The 16,012-nt window shown below is 28.2% G+C and overlaps 1 protein-coding gene and 1 long non-coding RNA gene across 4 annotated transcripts in view; one reads left to right on the top strand and one right to left on the bottom strand.

Moving 5' to 3' along the window:
* Nucleotides 1–12: 12 nt before the first annotated feature.
* On the bottom strand, nucleotides 13–5,971 carry LOC127276652 (valine--tRNA ligase). Of its 3 annotated transcripts, none has more exons than XM_051297246.1 (20): nucleotides 5,608–5,971; nucleotides 5,324–5,492; nucleotides 4,666–4,842; nucleotides 4,454–4,581; nucleotides 4,214–4,378; nucleotides 3,942–4,143; nucleotides 3,589–3,877; nucleotides 3,407–3,531; nucleotides 3,184–3,329; nucleotides 2,961–3,104; nucleotides 2,815–2,878; nucleotides 2,562–2,738; nucleotides 2,375–2,496; nucleotides 2,192–2,300; nucleotides 1,824–2,102; nucleotides 1,436–1,747; nucleotides 1,047–1,202; nucleotides 743–946; nucleotides 388–663; nucleotides 13–308 (listed from the first exon to the last, which is right to left on the bottom strand). In XM_051297246.1, the coding sequence occupies exons 2-20, from the start codon at nucleotides 5,483–5,485 to the stop codon at nucleotides 93–95; spliced, it is 3,453 nt and encodes a 1,150-aa protein (XP_051153203.1). In that variant the 5' UTR covers nucleotides 5,486–5,492; nucleotides 5,608–5,971; the 3' UTR covers nucleotides 13–92. The 3 variants fall into 3 exon arrangements, with proteins under 3 accessions (XP_051153203.1, XP_051153202.1, XP_051153204.1); XM_051297245.1 differs by having other exon boundaries at nucleotides 5,724–5,971; XM_051297247.1 differs by lacking the exon at nucleotides 1,436–1,747 and having other exon boundaries at nucleotides 5,324–5,634.
* A 240-nt stretch (nucleotides 5,972–6,211) lies between these two features.
* LOC127276660 (uncharacterized) overlaps nucleotides 6,212–16,012 on the top strand; it is an 11,706-nt gene continuing 1,905 nt past the window's right edge. The window contains exons 1-2 of the long non-coding RNA XR_007842233.1: nucleotides 6,212–6,428; nucleotides 8,587–8,743. This is a non-coding gene — a long non-coding RNA (uncharacterized LOC127276660). The remainder of the gene's footprint in view (nucleotides 6,429–8,586; nucleotides 8,744–16,012) is intronic.

Here is a 16,012-nt window from a genome sequence, read left to right as displayed (position 1 = left end):
TAAAGAGAAAAATTGAAATTGAAAAAATTTTATTCTATAAATATTTTATGAAACGCACAATTGGGATAACTAGAAATTTCATTTTATAAATTTCACATTTTTAAAAGAGTCTCCATTGCTTCAGTGAGTTGATCTAATTCACCTTTATTGTTAAATAATTTTTCATCGTTTATCTTTTGTACTTCATCCGGAACTTTTGTGCTATAATCAGCAGCTGACATGCTTTGCTCTAATCTCTGAACAGCTTCTTTTAATTGTTCTTCCTTCTTTTTCAGTCTTTCCAATTCTTTTTGTGGATCAATCAAACCCTGTTTAGATTTAAATTTATTTTTTAACTTACAAAAAGAAAGAAAATTTTGAATTTTATTAATTTTATTAAATAATTACCTTCAAAAGCAAATGAATCTGAACTTTATCAGATACAGTTAATATTGCACAACCTGTTGGAATTTCACTGATTTGTACATGAGAATAGGCCAATGTTCCAATCATCATTAGATATTGATTAATTTTCTCCTTTAATGATTCATCACTGCAAACAATAAATGCTTCGGTTTTTGTTTTATTTGGCAAAAGATATGTCGCTCGTGTTGATCTTATTGTTTTTACAATTTTCTGTGCAAAATCAACTTCTTTTTCAATTTCTTCATTCCTCCATGAACACTGCAAGATGAAAATTAAAATATAATAACTAAAAAATTGTTTGTACTTAAAAATTTTTTTTTTTTTTTTTTAAATTTACCTCAGATGCAGTTGGATAAGGACTAATGCAAATACTGGGATATATTTGATTTTTTCTAGGTAAACGTTGATAAAGCTCTTCAGTGATAAATGGCATAAAAGGATTTAAAAGTCGAAGACCAACGTCTAATGTTTTAAAAAGTACTCGTTGAGCTGACAATTTTTCATCGTTGGTGCCATTTTGGAAAATTGGTTTAATACATTCCTATAATTAAAATTTAAAAAGTAAAAATTAATTGAAAATTTAGAATAACAAAATTTTTGTTTTGAAATTAATTTTTATTATTAGTCTGAATTGTAATTACCAAATAAACATCACACAGATCGTAGAGCCAAAGATTGTAACAAGCAGTTGTTGCTGCTGTAAAATCATACTGAGCAAATCCTTCGTCACAAATTTTAGCTGCATTACTAACTCTAGAGAGCATCCACAAATCCATTCTCGATTCTTGACCATTCAACTTTAAAGAAATAAATTTCAATATTCATTAAAAATTCAAGATTATAGAAAAGAAAACTATTTTCGAACAAAAAACACAGGGATCTGAGGATTCATGCTCTATTTCTAGATAGAGGATAGTTTACCACAAGCCGGGATTTTTTTTACCAAAAAAGAAAAAACAACCGTATTCTTTACAAATTCAAAAATAAAATTTTTTTTTTTGGTTGCAAAAATTGAAAATCATTTGCACACCTGAAATCCATAATTAATTTTATTCGATTTACAATGAAATTGTAAATCAACTCTAAATCTTGATCTTTCATGATCATTGAACGTTTCTAAATGATTAAACCATCTTTTTAAATGTGGAAGTTTAGAAAAATCACTTTTCAAGCAATTAAAATTCTTATGAAGTTCAATATCTCTTTGTGAAGGAGTAAATCCATCTGCGTATGGAAAATTCCCAAGATATTCATTAATTGCTTTTTGAACACATTTTTCATTTAACGTTGAAAGGAGCCATTCATTATTTTCCATCACCTTAATATTTCCATTCGTGCAATTCTAATTCAATAATATAGTTGAGAAAAAGAAGATTAATTTTTTTTTTGAAGATTATTTTTCTTTTTTTTTTTCTTACCATTTTCGCCTCATCTTCAAAATTAAATCCATCCTCAAAATAAGTTAATGCAAATCTACTGGCATTCCAAAGTTTATTGCAGAAAAAACGATAACCTTGTACACGTTGAATGTCAAGATTAATATCACGTCCTTGAGTTGTGTAAGCGCATAAAGCAAAACGCAATGCGTCCGTTCCACATTCGGGAATTCCTTGAGGATAATCACGTTTTTGTCCCTCTACGGCGTGTTTCAATTCTTTTGGATCAAGATTCGAGTCGTATAATTGTTTATGAAGATTCTAAAAAAAGATTTTTTTTTCTAATTTAAAAATATTTGAAAAAATAATAATAATTTTATATATTTATATAGAAAAGTTAAAGAATATACCTCTAATGAAATTCCACGAATTACATCCATAGGATCGATTACATTTCCTAATGATTTGCTCATTTTTCGTCCATGAGCGTCTCTCACCATAGCATGTAAATAAACTTCTCTAAAAAAAAAATTAATTTTTATTATTATAATTAGATGAAGGAAATTTTGTATTATTTATAAACTTTATCTTACTTGAATGGAAGCTTTCCTAATAATTTTTGACCAAAGAAAACCATTCTAGCTACCCAGAAAAACAAAATGTCGTGACCAGTTTCTAGCAACGTTCCAGGATAAAAAGCACGAAGTTCCTCTGTCTGGTAAATAAAAATTTAATTAAAAAATGAAATTCTATTTATACATTTTTGAAATAATTACATACCTCCTCAGGCCATCCGAATATTGAAAATGGAAAAAGAGCAGAAGAAAACCAAGTATCTAAAACATCTGGATCTTGTTTTAAAGAAATTTTATCGATGCTGACTGCAAATCTTTTTGCTGCTTTTTCCTTAGCTTCTTCTTCTGATCGTCCACTGACCCAATATTTATTATCAGTCATCTAAAAAATAAGTAATCAATGTCAATAATGATTTTTGCAAACTGAGAAAAAAAGAAATTCCAAATTATAATTTTACCGAACCAACTGGAATTGATGAATCGTTAATAGTTACAAAATAAGCAGGAATTCGATGACCCCACCTAAAATAAATATGAAAAATTCTATTTTTTTTTGCATTAAAAAAAATTGGTTTTCAATATATAAAATAATATATTATTATACCAAAGTTGACGTGAAATACACCAATCTCTTATGCCTGTCATCCAATGATCCCAAGTTTTTTTAAATTGCTCTGGAATAATTTTCAATTCTCCTTTTTCCACTACTTCCATTGCATTTTTTGCCATCTCATCACATTTAATGTACCTGTAAATTAATATAATTTTTCTCTAAATATAAATTTTCTATTATTTATTATTTTTTTCTATTAATTTTCTATTTATACCATTGAGGCTTTATAAGAGGTTCAACCACATCTTTAGATCTACTGCAAATAGGCACAACCATTGGATTATCTTTTACTTCAACAAACAATTTTCTCTCCGTAAGTTCTTTTAAAATAGCTTTTCTTGCATGAAATCTCTTCATTCCCTGTGATGAAAGAAAAAAAAAAAATATTCATATTCAATACTTACTAAGAAATGAAAAAATATGTTCAATATACAAACCGTAAAAACTCCATAGTCTCCAATGATATTTCCATCATCGTCAAAAATTGTGATAAACGGTAAATTATGCCTCTTTCCAATTTCATAATCATTTGGATCGTGTGCTGGAGTAATTTTCACAGCACCTGAAAATTTAAAAATTTAATAACTATTTTTTAATTTAATTAATTTCAAATTTTTACCTGTTCCAAAATCCATTTCAACATATTCATCAGGAACAATAGGTAAACGCCTATCGCAAAACGGATGCTTTACATATTTTCCAATCAAATGCGAATAACGTTTATCATTAGGATGCACTGCAATGGCAGTATCTCCCAACATAGTTTCAATTCGAGTTGTCGCAACGGTGATTTTTTCATCCAAATTTTCAACTTCATAGGAAAATAGCACTAAAACTCCAAATTCCACTTTTTCATTATAGCCAGGAATTGAAAGTAAAGTCCTACCGGTAAGTTCAACTTTATCCACCTAAAAAAAAAAAAATCGAGAAATTAAATTAATTAACTTTCTAATTTTATCACATTTTTCATACCTCAATATCAGAAATTGCACTTTTAAGAGCACAGGACCAATTTACAAGGCGATTACTTCGATAAATTGTTTCATCCTCGTGTAAACGAACAAACGCTTCGGTGACAGCTCGACAAAGTTTTGGATCCATTGTAAAACAGGCGCGATCCCAATCGAAAGAACCACCTAATCTTTTCAATTGATTATAAATACCGTCACCTTTCCTAAAAAAAAAAATTAAATTATTTAGAAAAAAAAATAATTTACTTTTCTTTTTTTTTTTATTCTACTAACTCATTCTTCCATTGCCAAATTTTTTCGACAAATTTTTCTCGACCCAAATCGTGTCTCGTTTTTTTCTCTTCTTTCCAAAGTTTCTTTTCAACAACAACTTGAGTTGCAATTCCCGCATGATCACAACCTGGATTCCAAAGAGTCGTACGTCCCTTCATTCGATTCCTAAAGATAATTAAAAAAATAAAATAATTTTTTAAAAATGAATTTTCCTTTTTTTAAAAAAAAAACAATACTAACCATCTTGTGACTGCATCTTCGACTGCATTTGTTAATGCATGCCCAAGATGTAAATAACCAGTGACATTTGGTGGGGGAATAACCATTACGAATTTTCCATTTGGATTTTCTTCTAATATACTTTTTCTCTAAAAAATAAAGTTGATAATTGAATTTTAATTTAATCGAGAAATTTAAATTAAAAAAAAAAAAAAACAAAGAAAATTATTTACTCCATATTCTGGTTTGAAAAATCCTTCTTTTTCCCACCAGGAATACCAAGCAGCTTCGACATATTCTGGACTGTAAGCATCAGGCATTTGACATTTAACATCTTTCTTCGTTCCAGGTGAAGTATTTATTGTATATTTAGCACTTTCTTTCGTTTCTTTTTTCTTCTTCTCAGGTTTCTATAAAAAATTATTGTAGTTTATTAGAAAAAAAAACTACGAAATAAAATCCACAAAAAATAATACATTTAATTAATACATCAATTTCGAAATTTACTACACTGTAAATATAAAATGAAATAAATTTTTATTAAGATATTCAATAAATTATCTAGCCCATTAATCAATTTATTCATGATGAAATTTTTGACATTCTTTTCTTTAATCAGATCACATTGAAACTTTCACCTGATTAATAATAGAAAAATAAAAAATTTAACTAAAATTATATTTCTAATGTTAATTTTTTAATGTAATTTTAAATTAATTGACAATTAAATTTTTTTTTTTAGCCATAATAATTTATTATTAAAAATAAAAAATTAAATAATTAACAAGATAAAATGATTATTTTTGCCATATGGCAACAATTAGACAAAAATTTTTTTTGAAAACTTTTAAAGTTGCAAAAATATTGTAAAATTAATTATTATAAACAAACCTCAGCTTTTTCTGTTGAATTTTTAGCAGCTGTAGAAAGTTTCTTTTCCTGTTTTTGCTTAAATTTTTCAAGCTTTGCCTGCTTTTCCTTTTCCTTTTGCAATTGTTTAGCTGTTTTCTGTGGTGGTCCTTCTCCTTCAATTATATTGTTTGAATCTGCCATTGTTGCACTGATAATAAAAAATTATTGAAAAATTATAGCTCCAGTAATTAATAAACACTGAAACTTTAAACAATTGAAATATTCTATATTCTTAACAACTCCACATGTTAAGAATTACTCACAATCCCACATTGACAGAAGGAAGTCAAGAAAGGTTAGGTTTATTATTACAACACTCTTAATTTTTAATCTTTCCCAAAATTAATAATGTTTAAAGAAATATTATTTTTTAACATACCTTGAACCTAATTAAATAGAAAAATGAAGATAAAATTATAAAAAGTCGAATTTAACACTGAATGTAGTGAAATAACCTCAAAAGTTGAGTAAACCAATAAGGGCAAAATTTTTTAATTAAATTTTAAAGACGTGTAGCATGAATTAAAAGAAAACACTGCTTAATCTTTCTTTAAAATATACAAACTTTTAAATTAAATACATTTAAATATAGTTTTTAATAAAATAAATCTGTTTATTATTTAAAAATTTTTTAAATGTTCGCGATGTCATCACTGTTGGGTAGGTAAAAATTTGAAAAACGAAAAACGTATTCTGATTGGCTAACAATTTATCCGGGAAAAGGTGTCAACCAATCAGAAACTGACAATTCGAGAAATCAACACCACTGATTTCTGCCATCTGGTGGTAGTAATTGGAATTATTTTTCGAAATTTATCACCTAGTTCGTAATCTATGTTGTGAATATTAATGACAACTTCCGGAGATTTAAAACCTTGACCGTTATGTGTTTTTAAGTGACAAGTGAAGAGACAACATTGAATATTTATGTAAATAAACATTAACAATTAAAGTGATTGAGGAAGATTAAATAACAATAAGATGATCTAATAACAATAAAAGATGCAGTTTTTTTTTATAATGATGGATTAATTTTGTCAAAAATAATCAAATAAAGTAAGGAAGGAAAGTCTTCAGTGAAAAGGTACATAAGAGGTTATGTTTAATATTATGTTTATTTAGACGTATAACAATTGTTTTCAGTGTATATCATTTTAATTACATTTTTTTGAAATCGGAATATTATTATTTCATTTTAAAAAGTGTTTACATATATTAATATGAATTTAATTATAAATTTTTCGAAAACGTTCTTTTTGAGTATAAAAGATGATTCCTTATATTTTGTATTTACAACAAATTGAATAGTATTAATGGGTTCAAATTGCTATTGTAAGTACAAAAAAAAAAATAATTTCTAAGTTATTTTTTAATTTTTATTTCATGTTTGATTCAGTAGAGAAAAGTAAAAGATTTTAATCCTGCAAATTACCTAGTGAAGATTATTAATAAGTTATTAAAACGTTTTTGAAAGTATAAAGATAATAATATGTATATTTTTTATTTGCAGTATAAATAGTGTTATTGAGTTCAAATTTCTATTAATTGTAAATAAAAAAACAGATTTTTACTTTTTAATTATGTTTCATTCAGTAAATAAAAAAGTGATTTTAAACTTGAAAATTCTGAAAATTATCAATAAGTATGAGCCAAATGTTCTGAACGTTCAAATGAACGAAATATATTTTTCAATCTATAAATTATTAAAAATTATGATGGGCAATGTAAAATGAAATAGTAAATTAAATTAAATATTAAATTAATAACTTCTTTTTATATATCTAAAACAATATTTTGTAATAAAATTCGCACTTAAAGAAGTTGCAAAAAAAAAATTTCGTTCATTTGAACGTTCAAAACTTTCGGCTCATCAATAAGTTATTAAAATGTTTTTTAAAGTTTATGAACCTCATATTTTTTATTTACAATTGAATAGTATTAATGAATTCAAATTAAATGTAATTAAAAAAAAAGGTCTAATTTATTTTTATTTATTTTATGTTTCATTCACAGTTGAGAAAATTAATTTTGAATTAACGATAATTTATTAATTAATCTATGTAAATTAAGAATTAAATTCGAAAGAATGGAGTAATATTATTGATGTTTTAGAGGCAGCACCTTTTTTTTTAAAAAAAAAGGATTATCCTTACCAACAGGATGACATCCAATGATATTCAAAATTAATAAGAAAATTTCTAGCCCAGAGATATATGGAAAAAATAATAAATAAAAAAAAAAAAAAAAAAAAAAAAGTACATGATGAACGTAAAGTTGAATGACGTTGGTTAGTGTAGTTTGACGAGAGTATATTGTGGTGTAGGAGAAACGAGAGGGAAATCGTTTGGGGGTGGCGGGATTCTTGACATTGCTCTTTTTCATCCACCCCTTGGCTGGGTTCAGCTTTCGGTATCGTTGCCACTTCGGTTTTTGCGCGGTCAAGGCCACTAGCGTCGTGACGTCATGAGGCGCTGCAGTGACGCAATAGTCGCCAGGGGCAACCCGCTTGGTTGCGGTCGCCTGGCAACCCCTACTCGCCTTACTCTCTTTCTCAACCCCTCCTGAATTCTCCTACCGAGCATGCTCCATTATATATATATATATATACACACGTGCCGTTTCTCAATGAATCCCCCTACCTTATTGAGCTATTCAATATACTCATCCACCTCACCTGTCTTGTCATTTGACCTTAACCGTGAACAGAAACCAATGGCTTTTTTTTTTTTTTTTTAATCTCCGATTGATTGATTTGTTAATATTGTCAAATTTACCCGCGTTTATGAGAATTAATTGAGGTATATAAATTTGAAAATAAAAATAGTATACATCAGAGTGGGATTTGGTCCTCGAGGGGGGGTGGTTTGATAAAGGACAGTATACCTCTCTCTCTCTCTCTCTCTCTTTCAGCGTAAAAGCTAACTTTAGCTCAGGTTCAAGGATGATGGGTGAAAAGTTTCACCACCTTCAAAGGGTGGTAAATATTTTATACGCGCGCGCTTTAATCATTAAATACTCGAAATTCTTTTTCTTATTATTTATTTATTATTATCATTATTGTTCGGTAGTTATTAATACAATTTTTTTTGTTCATTCGGAATTTTGTTTTTTAATTATCACAATAACTAGAGTTCCACTATATTCGAAAATATATAATTTTTATATTAAAAAATAAAATTTTTTTTGAATATACTTGAGTTATTGAAAAAGATAATTTTTGAAATATTTTTTGTAATTTACAGATTTGAATATGAGATTGGATATCAAAATGTTCAATGATTATGGAAAAGATCGTTTGCAATTGATGATAAGATGGAAGGGGGTGAAGATACATCGTATTTCACTAAAAGACCCGCAAGGAACCCTGAGGAGTTTAGTACAACAGTCTATATAGTCAAGGTAGGAGAAGAGCAGCAACAGGTTTAATCACATCGGGGTGTGGCAGGCCGTGGCAAGCAAGCGAGCAAACATCAAGCATATATATATATATATATACACTCGTTTTGATTGTTGATTCTTTTGGTTATTGATTGCCTACACTTTAATGATACAAAAAATTGCATATAATTTGAATTTTTGCAATCTAAAAAAAAATTATCTTTTCAAATTTATGTTTAGGAAAATTATATTTTCTAATATAATTTTGATTAACTTGGAGAAAAATTTGTTTTTTAAAAATAAATTACACTAAATTACTTATTATAGAAAGGAGTTTAAACATTCCGTTATTTAGTGGGGGAAAAAAAAAATATATATACAGATTTTCATGAGGCGCGGGCGGACGCATACCGCGAGGAAGAAAGAGAGAGAGAGAGAAGAAGGGGGTGGGGGGCAGGAGAGCAAGAAGCGAGAGCATACGGGAGAGATCGCGAAGTGCAGAGGAGGCCTCATCTCGGTCTTGGGACCTATTTATAGACATGCTCTCACAGCCTCACTCCTGCCCACTTCTCTTATAGGTAGACAATCCTACGTACCATACGCATATGTATATATAGTCGTATAAATGCATTTCTCTGGCTGAGGCGCATTGAACATATGTACATGGTACTAGGTAACTAGAGGTATCGATTCGCATAATGTTCTTTGAGAACCACCCCATTACTCAAAGTATCTTGTTCGAATCGCACGTGTGCGCGACGATTACATAGACTTAGTGAACTTCTCTCTTTCTCTTTATATATATACATGATTATTACTGTATCTCATTTTATATTGACTTCTTTCCCTCACTCTTTTTAGTTTTCTTGACTCTTGAATGATTTAGATATATATAAAACGCTTTCAAATACACTTAAACGTAAAATCTCCCCTCTTCCCCTTTCTTCTATTGCCATTGGCAAAAGTCCATTCATTACCATTCATTCCCATTAAAACCTAAATGAAAATAAATGGTCCTTCAATGATGAGAATACGATTTTTTTATCTCTCTGTGTTGTTGTTGCTAAGGCCAATATAATGATGCTGAGACGTTTTCTTTTTTTTTTTTTATCCCGTTTCTAAATCTATGTGAAATTTATTTTCCCCATACAATGTTATTTGTACACTATATATATAGAGTTTCGAAAATCAATTTAATTCACCCCTTATTCAAATATATCTTCTCAAAATATTTTCCTCAATGATTACTTTTGGTCTAATCGTTTATCTTGATCGTTTTCAAATAACGAATTAATTTTTTTTTTCTGTAAACATGAGTCTTGATTAAAATTAATGGTAATATTTAATTTAATTTTTTGAATAAACTAAAAAAAAATGATTAAAATACGGAAAAATAGGGATCGAAATAAGTACAAGTCGAGATAATATTTGTTAACTTATGTATTTGTTATTATTATTTGTATTTGATGGTGATGTCATTTCTGCAAAGCTTGACAATTGGGCGCGCACGCCATGCAGTAACATTAAAATACATGGGATAAAAGTTGAACTTTATGTGCATTTTGCACTGGAGCACCAAAAATAGTTAGATATGTGCATTTACGTAATATATTTCCATGTATATTAAATATATGTAAATTTAATACGTAAACGCACACTCATATATAATATATTTATATTGCATATAAATATATATGTATATACATATACACACATACTTTATTATATATATATTATATTTACAAATATATATATATATATATATATTTACGTTGAGATTTTTTTTTTTTAATTTTTATTTTGCTTTTAGATGAACGATATACCTGCAACGTAATATATATAATTTAAACATTGACATCTCTTGCAAAGAGAGAACAAGTCGCGATTTATGGAAGAAACAGTAATAATTTTATATATGGTAATCGTTCAACTTTGAATGATATATATTTATATATACGTTGTGTTAATAAATAGAACAACATATACATAATATATTAATCATTTTTATATATATATATATACCACAATATCATATACAATTTACTGCACAAAGAATCGCGTGAATAAGAAAGACACTGGTGTAAATAAAATTTACTGGCAAGTAAAACCAGAAAAAAAAACGATAACAATCTCTGTAAAGTTTTACTTAATTTTCCAAATTTTTTTTTTTTCACATAGTGATAACACTAAGTGTATTTAAATATAATTTTTTAATACACAACAGTATCTAATAGATCTGTGCGCATATCTTTTTCGGAGTATATATATATATGTATCTGTAAATAGTACAATATTTTTTATTTACATATTTACAACTATTATTAATATTAACAACGACAATGAATATAATTTTAATAATAATAATAAAAATAATAATTACAATATTAAATTATGGCCAAGGGGTTTTTAGGCAGCGTATATAATATATATAGAGAAAAAGAATAAAGAAAAAGGCGAGGAAAGGGGGATATAACGAACAAGTTTTAGGAGGATGGGCGGAGAAGTGCCGGATTTTAGCGTGACCGGCGCACGAAGTTTAATAATAATAATAAAAAAAAATATATATATATATATTAAAAGAATTAAAAGCAATTGCACAATGATTGCAGCATTGTCTGATTATAAATTGAAAGACTCGAGATTTTTTTTTGGACGCAAAGGGTTTTTTTTTTTCGAAAATTCAGACGTCTATGCACAACTAATCTTATATACGTATATATAGCAGTACAAAATTCTCCAATAAACATCTATAGACGTTTAACAAATATTAACTGATTTTTGTTTCTTTTGCACCATAATTGAATAATGGTTACATATATATTTTATATATTTAACAGCCAAGTTGTATTCCTTACAGATGAAATTAAATTTTTGCAATTTAAAAAAAATTAATTTTTTATTTTCACTAAAAAAATTGAAAATACAATTTATAGATAATATAAGTAAATTAATAATAACAATAACAACTGTTGGAGATACAACGATATTTATAAATATTTAAGGTTTTAAGTAAAATTCAGGTGGAAAGGGAAAACCAGGTACTTGAGGTACCTGAGTGCAATTCCGGGTTGAAGGATTTTGTCAGTCGTGCTATTATAGTACTGCGGATAGCATTAAAGTTTTGTACGGCTCACTTAAAGAAATAAGTAAAGAATCTACATTAAAGTCAACTCTACGTTTGTTAAAATAACATTTCAATTGTTCAATAAAGTCTTAATTTATCTGTTACAATTTCTTAACTTTCATCTTATACGTGTTTTACTTCCAAATAACCTATCCAGTTTCAACAGGTTATGGGCCCAGGTAGATAGAAAGAAAAAGAATAAAGTAAAGTTCAAGTAAATTAATTTTGAGTGAACAATTAAAATAAATCGTTTGAAGTACAGTGAAAGTTTTTTTTAAAGACAGTTTATAAGTAAAGTGTAAAAAAGGTGACATTTGTGAAATTTAACAGTGAAGTGATTAATAAAGTATTTTATTTCACAATGGCTCAAAGTTTTCGTCCCAGTTTTCAAATCGAAAAATTAAACAATGACAATTATGCCGTATGGAAATTTAGAGTGAAGCAAATGCTTGTAAATTTAGAGATATGGTCAGTGGTGAATGAAGAAGTTCCAGAAGCTCCGGATGCAGCTTGGAAAAGAAAGGACGATCAAGCATCATCAACGATAGGGTTGCTCGTGGATGATAATCAATTGGTCCATATTATTAATTCTAAAACTGCACGCGAAGCTTGGATCAATTTAGAAGGATACCATCAAAAATCATCAGAAGCAAGCATTGTGCATCTATACAGAACCTTATGCAGAATGAGGTTAAATGAAGATGGCAATATGGAAGATCACGTGAATAAAGTACAGGACACAATTAACAGATTAAATGCTCTTGGTGAAGAGATAAGGGACAAGTTTGCGGCAGCAATGTTACTGGAAACGCTACCGGATTCGTATGATACGTTGGTGACAATGTTAGAAGGAAGGCAAGAAGGTCTTTCATTATCATTGGCAAAAAGTAAATTGATCGACGAATACAAAAGGCGGAAAAATAAAATGGCGTTAAATGAAGATAATTGCATCAGCGAATCAGCAATGAAGGCTCAGGTTACATCACAAAAGGAATGCTATTTTTGCAAAAGAAAAGGACATTTCAAAAAGGAGTGCGAGAAATATATCGCGTGGAAACAAAAACAGGACAAAGCAAATAAAGTTACGCACGTGGATGAAGATCATTTTGTTTTTACAACAAAAGACTACATGTGTTCTAAAGTGAATAGGGAAAGTGTAAAAGACTATTGCTGGATCATGGACTCAGGAGCGACAAGCCACATGTGTAACAATAGAGAATTTTTTGAAAATTTAAGTCATGAAAAACGGGGAAAAGTACAATTTGCAGATAAAGAAGGGTTTACAGATGTTGAAGGGATAGGTTTCGGGACACTGAAACTCATAAACAACGGTAAAGAAATATCCATAAAGGTTACGGATGTTTTGTACGTGCCAAAATTAAGTTCAAGTTTATTATCGGTAACAAAACTGATAGAAAAAGGTTTCAGCGTACAATTCAAAGACTCAATTTGTAGTGTTATTAGCCCCACAGATGGAAAAGTGAAAGCTACAGCAGTATTAACAGAAAATAAACTTTTTCAGTTACAAACAGAAAAATGTACAAATGAAAGAAAGGTAATAAAAATTAAGAAAGATGTTGAAAATACACAGGGTACAGGGCAATTAAAGGGTACGAGAACGGTGCGCACTAAAGCAGGTATGAAGACCCAAGCCAAGGGAGACAATAAAGGTGTGAATACTAGCAATGTGGTATGTGTTGAGTGGTTTCCAGTAAATCCAAATGAAAAGGACAATGATGAGCATCAAAATGAAGATCAGGAACATCAAGTTGATATAATTTCAGGGAGAGAAACTTCATCGGAAAGTGTTTCAGAATCAAGTTATTCTCCAGAATCTTATGAATCTTTTAATGATGATGAAAATTATCATGATAGTGAAACAGTGTTAAGAAGGTCCAATAGAGAAAATAAAGGTATACCTCCGGAAATATATATGGATTTATCTAAAGTGTTAAAGTGATAAAATCAAAAATAAGGTAGAAATAAAAAAAAAAAACAGACTAAAGACAATTTTTAAAGGACAATAAGTTTTAAAAATATTGTAATTCAGTGCATTACTCAGAGTGTAAAGTAAATAATTAAGTTCAATTTTTAAAGATATTTAATTTTGAAAAATAATTAGGTCAAATTTTATTTTATACATATAAATTGTAAATTATCGTTGAGGGAGAGTGTTGGAGATACAACGATATTTATAAATATTTAAGGTTTTAAGTAAAATTCAGGTGGAAAGGGAAAACCAGGTACTTGAGGTACCTGAGTGCAATTCCGGGTTGAAGGATTTTGTCAGTCGTGCTATTATAGTACTGCGGATAGCATTAAAGTTTTGTACGGCTCACTTAAAGAAATAAGTAAAGAATCTACATTAAAGTCAACTCTACGTTTGTTAAAATAACATTTCAATTGTTCAATAAAGTCTTAATTTATCTGTTACAATTTCTTAACTTTCATCTTATACGTGTTTTACTTCCAAATAACCTATCCAGTTTCAACAACAACAATAATATAATATTTAAAAAATATAAAATAATAATAAAAACTTTGAATTTTAGAAATTAACAATTTTAATTTTTAAGTCGTTGCAATTAATGGTAATTCATCAATTAATTTAATTAAATTTTTTTTTAAATCTAATTAATTTAATTTTGAGCAATTGTTGTTCCCATTAATTGTATAGTTTCAAACGACGATAATTGAAATTAACCTGTATCTATAGAAATGAGGGAAATTGAAAGTTACCATTAATATAGTAATTACAGTAAACTATTAAAACATATAATTTAATTAACGAAACATTTTTTCTAAAGAAATTAAATTTTAATAAATTGCAAAATTCAATTTCATCCCTCTAGAAAGATTATCGCGTACACTTTTCCACAGGACAATATATATTTTAAATATACACTCAAAAACATGAGAGTTTTCAATTTTCATTCGATATCGATATTTCCTCTCCGATTGATTAGCACCTTTAATTCGAGATCTATTTAATAGTTATATAATCTAATTACTTTCAATCCACGTTTTACGATAAATTTTTTTTGGAGAAAAAAAAATTTCATTGATTAATAAATAGAGAAAATATCGATTCGTGTCCATTTTTTTTTTTTTTTTTTAAACAAACTTTATGCCACCCTGATTACCGTGATAATCGGTAATAATCACAAATATATAGATCAGACCGATTTTCCTATCTATGACGAATCAGTCGTTGACGAAATTACGTCGAAAGGTCTCCGTCACATTTTTCGTTTTTCTCTTTGCTTTTTTTTTTCCTTTTTTTGGAATACCGACTCGCTGCGCAACTTTCTCGAAAACAATGACTACGTTTCCACCTAATTTCCAAAAGAATTGAGAATTTTTTTTTTTTTTTAATAATAACTACATTTCTTGTTATATATCATATTGCACAGAAAAAATATAAGGGCTCAATTCTAACAGCCATTGTAAGGAATAGTTTGAGCAATAACAATACTGTATACTGTAATAGGAATGAGACGAATATCGTAGATATATATAGCTATTGTTGATAAACACATTTTTTTTCCAAAAAAAGATGGGCAACATTATTTTGTCCCTCTGTGCGCGTGAAATATGACAATTTCAATTTTTTTTTTGTACATATCAAGTATAGTAAGCTGGAAGCTATATAGATTTATTTTTATATCGAACAAATGAATTTTTATCGTTATTTTGTGATAAGGTAAATGACCCAAAAAATAAATACTTTGTTGCTCATCCTTGTATCTGAAATAATGACGCGATGTTCATTAAACACGTATTATATATTAATTGCGATACAATAATTCCATTCGAATAGAACAGTAAGGCATTCTGAGATCTTGTTTAAGCGTTAATTTCAATAAGATTATAATTACAGTTTTCTCGAAATAAATATTTTTCTATTTGTCTAAAAAAAAAAAACTCATGTTTTCTGCTCTCATGGCAGAAACATAGTCCATGTTTTTTTTTTTTTTTTCATTTTCAAATTGCTATTCGGAAACACATGATCTTACTGTAACAAGTCGAACTTTGAGAGTTTAGTTTATTATAGCGAAAAAAAAGAGATAAAGAAACAATTTTGTATACCTAAAGCAAAAAAAAAAAAATAAGCGTGTAAACTAAATTCGTAAAAAAAAATCTATATTCTCGAAATCAGTGAAAAT

The sequence above is a fragment of the Leptopilina boulardi genome, unplaced genomic scaffold, assembly GCF_019393585.1.
Source record: "Leptopilina boulardi isolate dan_hultmark-lab unplaced genomic scaffold, ZJU_Lbou_2.1 LbouV2_150, whole genome shotgun sequence".
Lineage (NCBI taxonomy): Eukaryota > Metazoa > Arthropoda > Insecta > Hymenoptera > Figitidae > Leptopilina > Leptopilina boulardi.
The sequence above is the reverse complement of the archived record's forward strand: the minus strand, read 5'-3'. Positions and strand labels throughout refer to the sequence as shown.

What these genes read in the sequence shown, in the direction of transcription:
- LOC127276652 (XM_051297246.1), bottom strand. Translation starts at nt 5,485, where the DNA reads ATGGCAGATTCAAACAATATAATTGAAGGAGAAGGACCACCACAGAAA. An exon ending in GAAGATGCAGTCACAAGATG is followed by an intron (nt 4,379 to 4,453) that starts GTTAGTATTGTT and finishes AATTATCTTTAG; the next exon opens with GAATCGAATGAAGGGACGTA. An exon ending in AAATTAATTATGGATTTCAG is followed by an intron (nt 1,203 to 1,435) that starts GTGTGCAAATGA and finishes ATTTCTTTAAAG; the next exon opens with TTGAATGGTCAAGAATCGAG.